Here is an 11,169-nt window from a genome sequence, read left to right as displayed (position 1 = left end):
TCTTCACTTTCTGCTGTAAGGGTGGTGTCATCTGCATACCTGAGGTTATTGATATTTCTCCTGGCAAACTTGATTCCAGCTTGTGCTTCATCCAGCCCAATATTTTGCATGAGGTACTCTGCATGTAAGTTAAATAAGCAGCATGAAAATATACATTCTTGATATACTCTTTTCCCGATTTTTAACCAGTCTGTTGTTCCATGTCCAGTTCTTGAGCCTCATTCCCTCCAAAAACCACACCCCTTTAGGTTGTCTCAAAGCACCAAGCTCAGTTCCCTGTGTTTTACAGCAGCTTCCCACTAGCTATTTTACACATGGTGATGTACATATGTTGATTGTACTGTCTCAGTTTGTCCCACACTCTCACTCCCCCACTGTAACCACAAGTCCATTCTCTATTTCTCTGTCTCTAGTTCTACTCTGCAAATAGATCCACCACTACCATACTTCTAGATTCCACATATATGCATTAAAATATGATATTTGCTTTTCTCCTTCTGACTTGCTTCACTCAGTACGATGTGTTCTCAGTTCAGTTCAGTTCAGTCACTCAGCCGTGTTCGACTCTTTGCGACTCCATGAATCGCAGCATGCCAGGCCTCCCTGTCCATCACTAGCTCCCAGAGTTTACTCAAACTCATGCCCATCGAGTCAATGATGCCATTCAGCCATCTCATCCTCTGTCATCCCCTTCTCCTCCTGCCCCCAACCCCTCCCAGCATCAGGGTCTTTTCCAATGAGTCAACTCTTTGCATGATGATGGGCTCTAGGTTCATCCAAAATACTACAAATGAACCAATTTCATTCCTTTTTTATGGCTGAATAATATTCCATTGTATATATGTACCACAACTTTTACATATGATGATGTACAGATTCCCATGCTATTCTTTCAAGTCATCCCACTCTTGCCTCCTCCCACTGAGTCCAAAAGTCTGTTCTTTACATCTGTGTCTCATTTGCTGTCCTGTATTTAGGATATTCCATTTCCTAAATTACAATACCCATTGGAAATGGTTTCAGATTTGGAGAACTAATATGATTTATAGAACATATATTTTGAATATTATGGTACTTAAGGATAATCCTTAAGGTATCTACCCACCCATTATTTGTGAATGTCTCATTATTAATCTGCTCAGTTCTGCAAATGAGTAAAATAAGAATTGTATCTTGCAAATACTGTAAACATTCCTACAAGACAATTGTCAAATGTGAACTCATTACATGATATCTAGCTTAAACAAATTGAAACAAACAAATTGAACTGGAGAATGAGGACTTTTGCTTGCAAGGAAAGATCAGCAGAATTGGCTGTTCAAGATTTTGTAACATCTAGATGTTTCAATTAGATGTAACCCATCTAGATGTTTCAACTTCAATTTTTCTTTCCAGTCAATTTTCTAAATACTATGTAAGTCTTAGTGAGGCAGCAAGTTCTACTTGCTTTAATATTTTAGGTCATTTTAATAATGAGGTATGTATTCTGTTTTTTCACCTTGATGAAAAAATAAAGGATTATTTTGGGACAGTCATCTGGTTCTATGACTGCTTTCAGAGGAGAATTTAAAGGACTGAGTTTGTTATTTTCTTCTTGCAATTCATTTAGGGAACCAGAAAAAATATACTCCAGTCCACAAATAGTGGGGTCTGTATGTCTAGTGTAAGTGAATTATTTAATGGTAAGTTTATATTGTAAATTGGTTCAACCATTATGGAGAACAGTATGAAAGTTCCTTAAAACCTAAAAATAGAGTTGCAATCTCACTCCTGGGCATAGATATGGGAAAAAAAAGATGAAGACTCTATTTAGAAAAATATTTGTGCCCAATGTTCATAGCAACACTGTTTATAATAGCTGAGGCATGTAATCAACCTTAATGTGTATCAACAGATGAATGGATAAAGATGTGTTATGTGTATACAAAGGGATACTAATTAATCACTGAAAAATGAAACAATGTATTTGCAGCAGCATGAATAAACCTAGACATTATCATACTAAGTGAAATCCTACAGAGAAAGACAAATACCATGAGGTATCACTTACATGTGGAATCTAAAATATGATAATATGAACTTATTTATAAAACAGAAACAGATTCAGAGGTGTATACAATAAACTTATGGTTACCAAAGCATACAAAAATTTTCAGTGAAAGTATCTGAATCACTTTCTTATACATCAGAAACTAACATTTCATCCTTGTAAATCAACTATACATCAATTTTTTTTAAAGAGTAAATTTTCTTGCCTTTCTTGCAAGTGATTTTTACCAATAACCAGTGACAATTCAAATAACTTTACCAATAACCAGTGACAATTCAAATAACTTTTTATTGATCACAGTATGTAGTCTGAAATACTTGTTCCATCTTCCATTGGCAATTATTGCACCCAATCTACTGTCTAATCAGGATATTGACTTCAGATTCCTAATTTTGAAATTTTATATCCTCAGTAATTGGCTGGTAAAAAAAATGGTGTGTACAAATCATTTGCATTAGTTTGTAAATAGTCTTCACTCATTATTTTCCAGGTATAATTGATTTTATCATAGGACATTAGATGCATGTTTATACTTTAGAAGGGCTAAAAGAGTGAAGGCAATTTGGGAATGGTCTTAGAAACTCACTTGGGCTTCCCAGTTGGCATTAATGGTAAAGAACCTGCCTACCAATGCAGGAGACAGAAAAGGTGCAGGTTCAATCAGTGGGTCGGGAAGATCCCCTGAAGGAGTGCATGGTAATCCACTCTAGTATTCTTGCTTGGAGAATCCCATGGACAGAGGAGCCTGGTGAGCTACAATACATAGGGTCACAAAGAGTCAGATACAACTGAAGTGACTTATACACATGCACACACACACAGGAATTCACTTAGAGGGCATTACAAACCTCAGAACGTATGAGATACTCCTATTCAGTCTCTAACAACCACATAGTATATTTTGCAGAAGCTCATCGGGAAGCTAATTTAAAATCCATGTCTACTAATGCATCTGCCTTCCTCAGATGGTAACTCCTTTTATTCTCTTCTTTTTTTTCAAATACATTTGAATTCCTCTCATTGGTAAATGCTAGCCATGAACCATACATGGAATGGGATTCTGAGAAATATGGGCCAAGTTAATACCTACCTAATAATAGCTTAATATATAAAGATTGTCACTTATGTTAGAAGTATTTTTTATTTTTTTTAATTTATTTTTATTTTATTTTTTTTATTTTTTATTAGTTGGAGGCTAATTACCCCACAACATTGCAGTGGTTTTTGTCATATATTGACATGAATTAGCCATGGACATACATGTATTCCCCATCCCGATCCCCCCTCCCACCTCCCTCTCCACCCGATCCCTCTGGGTCTTCCCAGTGCACCAGGTCCAAACACTTGTCTCATGCATCCAGCCTGGGCTGGTGATCTGTTTCACCCTAGATAATATACAGGTTTCGATGCTATTCTCTTGAAACATCCCACCCTCGCCTTCTCCCACAGAGTCCAAAAGTCTGTTCTATACATCTGTGTCTCTTTTTCTGTTTTGCATATAGTGTTATTGTTACCATCTTTCTAAATTCCGTATATATGTGTTAGTATACTGTAATGGTCTTTATCTTTCTGGCTTACTTCACTCTGTATAATGGGCTCCAGTTTCATCCATCTCATTAGAACTGATTCAAATGAATTCTTTTTAATGGCTGAGTAATATTCCATGGTATATATGTACCACAGCTTCCTTATCCATTCGTCTGCTGATGGGCATCTAGGTTGCTTCCATGTCCTGGCTATTATAAACAGTGCTGCGATGAACATTGGGGTGCATGTGTCTCTTTCAGATCTGGTTTCCTCGGTGTGTATGCCCAGAAGTGGGATTGCTGGGTCATATAGCAGTTCTATTTCCAGTTTTTTAAGAAATCTCCATACTGTTTTCCATAGCGGCTGTACTAGTTTGCATTCCCACCAACAGTGTAAGAGGGGTCCCTTTTCTCCACACCCTCTCCAGCATTTATTGCTTGTAGACTTTTGGATAGCAGCCATTCTGACTGGCGTGTAATGGTACCTCATTGTGGTTTTGATTTGCATTTCTCTGATAATGAGTGATGTTGAGCATCTTTTCATGTGTTTTTTAGCCATCTGTATGTCTTCCTTGGAGAAATGTCTGTTTAGTTCTTTGGCCCATTTTTTGATTGTGTCATTTATTTTTCTGGAGTTGAGCTGAAGGAGTTGCTTGTATATTTTTTAAATTAATCCTTTGTTGCTTCGTTTGCTATTATTTTCTCCCAATCTGAGGGCTGTCTTTTCACCTTGCTTATAGTTTCCTTTGTTGTGCAAAAGCTTTTAAGTTTCATTAGGTCCCATTTGTTTATTTTTGCTTTTGTTTCTAAAATTCTGGGATGTGGGTCATAGAGGATCCTGCTGTGATTTATGTCGGAGAGTGTTTTGCCTATGTTCTCCTCTAGGAGTTTAATAGTTTCTGGTCTTACATTTAGATCTTTAATCCATTTTGAGTTTATTTTTGTGTATGGTGTTAGAAAGTGTTCTAGTTTCATTCTTTTACAAGTGGTTGACCAGTTTTCCCAGCACCACTTGTTAAAGAGGTTGTCTTTTTTCCATTGTATATCCTTGCCTCCTTTGTCGAAGATAAGGTGACCATAGGTTCGTGGATTTATCTCTGGGTTTTCTATTCTGTTCCATTGATCTATATTTCTGTCTTTGTACCAATACCATACTGTCTTGATGACTGTGGCTTTGTAGTAAAGCCTGAAGTCAAGCAGGTTGATTCCTCCAGTTCCATTCTTCTTTCTCAAGATTACTTTGGCTATTCGAGGTTTTTTGTATTTCCATACAAATTGTGAAATTATTTGTTCTAGTTCTGTGAAAAATACCATTGGTAGCTTGATAGGGATTGAATTGAATCTATAGATTGCTTTGGGTAGTATAGCCATTTTGACAATATTGATTCTTCCAATCCATGAACACAGTATATTTCTCCATCTGTTTGTGTCCTCTTTGATTTCTTTCATCAGTGTCTTATAGTTTTCTATGTATAAGTCTTTTTTTAATTTTCTGGATTTTATTTTTTTTTTAAGAGGATGGAGATCTTAATGATAGTCCTTATATTCTCAATTATTTTCATTGATAATGAAAACTAGATGTAAACCTGAGTTTTCTTTAAAAAATTCTAAAGTATTATTGTGCATAGAGCTTCCTCAAAACTAGATAAAAACTTTAGATATCTTTTAAAAATTCTAAAGTATTATTGTTCTTAGGGCTTCCTTGAAGTGATAAAGCACTAGTGATAAAGAATCCACCTGTCAATGAGGAGATACAAAAGCAGTCATAGAGGAAGGCTTGATCCCTGGGTCAGGAAGATCCCCTAGTGTAGGAAGTGGCAACCCACTCCAGTATTCTGTACCTGGAAAATTCCATGGACAGAGGAATGTGACATGTTACAATCCATGGGGCCACAAAGAGCCAGGCATGCCTGAGCAATTGAGCACACACATTTTGTGCATATGCTATTTTGCAACCAAAAGGAAACTTATAGAAAGGCTTAAATTAACAGAAAGTATACAAATTAATTCCAAAATTGTTTGTACACTCTCCCTTTCTTTTAGTAATTATAGTGCTAATATTATTTTTCCTTTTTTTTCTGTTTTGGTAACTTTTGCACAAATAAGTTCAGTTGTGAAGGAGAAATGGACTTTCTCATTATATGTTGTAATGTTTTTGAGGCAAGCTGAAGTCCCTCTCAAGTGCTAATTTCTGATGAATTTAGATATTCACACTATATTTTAAATTTTCTAAGTAGATTAAAATAATTGTAAATCAAAACTTTAGTGATATTAACATTGTATAGATGTAAACGTGGTGGTGATGATCATAGGCCTGAAGCAGTATTATTTACAGTGTCTTACTTATAGGGACATTAGCAGGTCTGAGGATTTAATATATATGAAAAGTACTTATAACTCAGGTTGACACATACAAATGAATCAAGAAATACTAATATGTTTAATATAGTACACAAAAGCCCTAGAAAAAGCCCTTTGATCCACCCTAAAATCAATACTACATCAAACATCTCACTGAGTGACCTAACCAACCTCACAGTGTGACTTAACACCGTCCCAGTAACTCAAACTCAGCTGGATGTATCTTCCTGAAATCAAGCTCACCTTCTGAGAAACAATTATCTGTTTCTCTATATATAGAAAATCAAGAATAATTTTTGAATTACAGTGCTCCGGGATACTTTAATAAAATATGTACAATAATACACAAGTGCACAAAATTCACAATGGTGGATGCATTATTCCTAGTTGAAAAAATCTAAAGGATTTGATGTACATGAATGATATGATATTCAGGAAATAGAATCACACATACAGCTGATTCACTTCATTCTAGAGCAGAAACTAACACAACATTACAAAGCAATTATATTCCAGTTGAAAAAAAATACATGTTGGCTGTTATATATGTCTCTAGTTTGTGTATTTGATATGAGAGAAGGTAAAATAAAACTATATAGGTCAATTCATAGTCCTTAATTATAGCTAGACTTCAAATTCATTTCCATATAGTGAAACTTTTATTATCCCTGTGCAGCTGTCACTGTCTTAAGGAATTTGAAATAATCAATTATCATTATTATAACTGATTATCATTAATTGTATACCATTATCACAAAATCATACATGTGCATCTGCATCCTCTTATAATCTCATTTTATACATGAAGAATGAAAGGTCAAATAACATATCTGAGGTCACTAAACAATGGTGAAGGCTGGAAAGAAAACCACTTGCTCTCTGGGACTTCCCTGATGGTCTGGTGGTCAACAATCCTTGCTTCCAATGCAGAGGGTTCAGGTTGGAGCCCTGGTCAGGGAACAAATAACCCACATGCAGCATGGCATAGATATTAAAAGACATTATTCTACAGCCACATCTATTAAATTCTGAACTCGGATATTGACATGGTAATTTTTGAGTTGTTGAGATGGGGAATTTGGTGCTGATAAAAATTATTATGAAATTGATTGATATTTTTTTTCTTAAGAAAACAGACATTTAATTGGGGCATTTGAAGGTCAATAGAATGATTATGTTACCTAAGGGAGGACACAGGCAAACAAGGGATATTTTCCCTGAAGACTGTACAGATAAATTATAATTTGTCACACTCTTTATGGCAGAGAGATGTCTGATGACTATTTAACCTTCTTAGTTCTTTGGTAACGTATCAACCTGATGTTAAGAGATGAATCACTCTGGATATTTTTGTGTGCAATTCTTTCATTAATGTAAATAAATTTCTGGTGATATTTTGAGGGAAAAAATAAAATTTAAAGCTAGTATTTCTGAAAAAAAGTTGGATTTATTTGATATCAAAAAATTAATTGAAAGGCTTGGTGATGCAAAACAGTGTTTTACTTAGATAAGTAGTTACCTTTCCCAATATCATCAGCCTTGTTTTGCAAAATAGCTAAAAGTAAAATTAAGGAATAATTTATTCAAAATTTTAATTTAATATAAACAGTAAGTGAAATTGAATAATACTTTTTAGTATCAGATTTGTGCACTTACTATGTGTAAGTTTTGGGGCTTCCCGATAGCTCAGTGAGTTAAGTATCTGCTTGTAATTCAGAAGACACAGGAGATGCAAGTTCAATCTCTGGGTCTGGAAGACTCCCTGAAGCAGGGCATGGCAACCCACTCCAGTATTCTTGCCTGGAAAATCTCAAGGACAGAGGAGCCTGGTGGGCTTGTATAAGTTGGACTTCCCAAGCGGTACTAGTGGTAAAGAACATGCTTGCCAAAGCAGGAGAAACCCTTTCATCATGTTTGAAAAAAAAAAAAAAAAAGATCTAGGCAGTTAAATTGCCAGTCAAATCTGTAAATGTGTTTCTAAAACATCATTAGTATATAAACCTATTGAAAATATAATTTTTCACCAATTTATGGGCTATTATATAAAATATCATATGTGGAAATCATTTGGACAGTATTAGGTAGAATAGCATTTTATATTAATACTTAAAGAACAGTCTATGATTATGTCTACTTTCTTACATGTTAATTTTCACTTTGGATGGTCAAAAAGAACCATATAATCACTGTGCAGTCTTGGACTTCATCATAAACCAAGTTATTTGGTGGTAAATAAGAAAAGTACCCTGTTTGAAGTAACTCAAAATTTCAAAATTCTTTCTGAGTGTCTAAAGACTTAATGGTCCTATAATAGCACTATTTGTTGGATGGTGAACATCAAATTAAGAGATGGCTAAAGATGTAGAATAGCCTTTTAATAATTTACTTAATGTTTTATAGTTCCCTTATCCTACCTAGACTCCATCTGCATCTGCCAATGAGTAATATGCACTACTGACTCTGAAAAATATATAGTTTTATACTAAATGATGCATTTATATTTAGATACAATACAATTAATTTATCCTCAGGGATTAAAGTTGTGAGTGAGTGTGTGAGTCTTTGTTTTTGTTTTTGTTTTTAATTTTCTCACTGAAGCATTTTTATTCACTTTCTCTTTTCCTTTGAGGAAAGTGTATTCAGCTTCACAGACATTTTTCATAAATACCTGGGATAAAAACAGATGTCAAATAAAGCCTGAGTAAAGGTAATCTTTTTCATTTTTTCTTAATTGAGACGGCTTATTTAAAGAAATGCTCATTCTGGAGTCAATGCCAAATTTAGTGAAATTTCTTATGTAGAACAACATAACTGATGGTCAGATTTCAAGCCATAAAAGCAAGTCACTATAAATCATAACAACAAATAACTTGGTATTCTGCTTTATTATGTCACAATTTTGAGGGACATCTTGAAAAATGTAATGTCTGTGCATAAGAAATACTTCTCACATTGTATTTGAACCTATCGATGAAATTTTTCTTCACTTTTTCCTCTGAAGACTAGGTTATTTCTTCATTATATTAATTACTGTATTTTTTTTTTACTCCCTATGTTTTACTGAACTATCCACACAGATGAAAATTACCAACCCAACTGGCTATATCAATAATAGTTGTCTGGTTGTTTGCTACTGTGTTTCTTTTGCATAATATCAAGAGTCTTATGACTATGTGGTATCAGTATTTGGAATCTGACTCAGAAAGCAGCCTGTTCAACACTGAGCTTCTTTCTGTACTTTCTGGGTGGTCTTAGATTGTCAAATTCAAAAAATAAAATAAAAGTAAAGTAAAATCAATCTTACACATTGTTTATTTAAAAACAGAACACCTTAAAGATTTCTCTTTTAGAGAAATTTGGTAACATGCTAAGGCTAGATCAGAACATTCGCAAAAATTTAGATCTCTTTATAGTAGTTCTAGTTCCCTTACTCTCTATCTGTATATATTAGTTGATCTCTTTGAGATTCACATTCATATTTTGAAATCAAAGAAAGCTACCATTTGAAAGTTGTTATAATGATCAAAACATGACATATGTAAAACACTCAACACATTTTGTATAGATGTGTAGAAGATTACTTATTCACTTAGGATTGAAATCTTTATTTTATCTTTAGTACTTGGAAATCAGAACTATGCAAGACCATGGAATGACTTTAAATATGTGCTGAATTTTTTATAGATAAATAGGCAGACCTATACAGATACAAACTCTTTATTCTTTTAATTAAATTGTACTTAGAAAATTTCAAAAAGTTTAAATACAGTTTTCTTAAAATACTGCAAGCATAGAGTACTTCTTCAGAAGTACTTATAAAACTGTCTTAAGAAATTTTGCACTAAAGTTGTGATAGTGACAATATTCTGTGGTAAAGACAGAATTAAATGTAGTCAAAACTTTATACATATAATATATTTGATATTTCTAAGGAAGAAAATGAAAGTGATACATTGTAAAATAAGTGTGGACCTAAAGATATTTGTAAACTCTACCCAAGGAAATGAATTGGGATGGACAAGAATGGAGATATGGAACAATAGGACCACTGGAGCTGACTTTGTTCTCCTGGGGCTATTTCACTGCATCCTGGTCCCCAAGCTACTTTTTACTTTCATCTTTCTAGTTTTTCTTGTGGCCCTTATTGTCAATATTATGATGGTGATACTCATTTGGTTGAACTCTCACCTCCATACTCCTATGTACTTTCTTCTCAGTCAACTTTCCTTGATGGACCTCTTGTATATCTCTACTTTTGTCCCCAAAATAGCCATTGACTTTTTGTCTGGACAAAACAACATTTCCTATACTAATTGTGGAATCCAACTCTTCCTCTTCATGACTCTGGTGGGAGCAGAGTGCCTTCTCCTGGCAGTCATGGCTTACGACCGCTACGTGGCTATTTGCCATCCACTTCACTACTCAATTCTCATGAGCCCTACAGTTTGCATTTTCATGGTGGCTGGCACTTGGCTGGGTGCACTTATCAATGCCTTTGTCCATGTTGTCTATGTTCTGAATCTTCCTTATTGTGGCTCCAGAGAAATCCATCATTTCTTTTGTGAGATCCCAGCTCTCCTGAAACTTGTTTGTGCTGACACTTCTCTTTATGAAAATGGTCTTTTTATCAGTGGTATTATATTTCTCCTCTTTCCAATATCTGCCATCATGGCCTCATATGGGCAAATTCTCTCCACTGTTTTAAGATTAGGATTAAACATGGGGATGAGGAAGACTTGGTCAACTTGTTCTTCCCATATGATTGTGGTGATTCTCTTCTATGGAACTGCCATCATCAAATATTTTTTCCCCAAAGCCTATCACACTGCTGAACAGGACAAAGTGGTCTCTATCTTCTACACCATCCTCACGCCCTTGCTCAATCCCCTCATCTACAGCCTGAGAAACAAAGAGATGTCTGGAGCCCTCAGGAAAGTATTGAGAAGAAAAATAACCAAATAAGTTGATATCTACTGAGAATAGGAGAAGAAAGAATTGACCTTAGTTACAGAAGGATTTTACAGTAACAGAGATGAGAAATATATCGTCAACAAATGGTACTTTTCTGTAGACATCTCATGGCCAAACCACTTCACCTTATCTTTAGTGGACTGCTAATGAAACATAGCATGCCTTCCTTCTATTCTTCATAAGATCCTCACAGATTTATTAACAAAAATGCAATGTCAGCAATTTGCCAGTCAGCAATTAATATAAAAAATAACTGTCTTT

The 11,169-nt window shown here is 34.7% G+C and overlaps 1 protein-coding gene across 1 annotated transcript; it reads left to right on the top strand.

Moving 5' to 3' along the window:
• Positions 1–10,314: 10,314 nt before the first annotated feature.
• Positions 10,315–10,899, top strand: LOC139031902 (olfactory receptor 2T27-like). The gene has a single exon (XM_070457755.1). It carries the CDS (start codon positions 10,315–10,317, stop codon positions 10,897–10,899), a length of 585 nt encoding a protein of 194 aa, XP_070313856.1.
• The last annotated feature ends 270 nt before the right edge of the window (positions 10,900–11,169 follow it).

This window comes from Odocoileus virginianus, chromosome 3 (assembly GCF_023699985.2).
Source record: "Odocoileus virginianus isolate 20LAN1187 ecotype Illinois chromosome 3, Ovbor_1.2, whole genome shotgun sequence".
NCBI classification, from domain to species: domain Eukaryota; kingdom Metazoa; phylum Chordata; class Mammalia; order Artiodactyla; family Cervidae; genus Odocoileus; species Odocoileus virginianus.
Note: the sequence above shows the minus strand (reverse complement) of the source record. Positions and strands in the feature narration are given on the sequence as shown.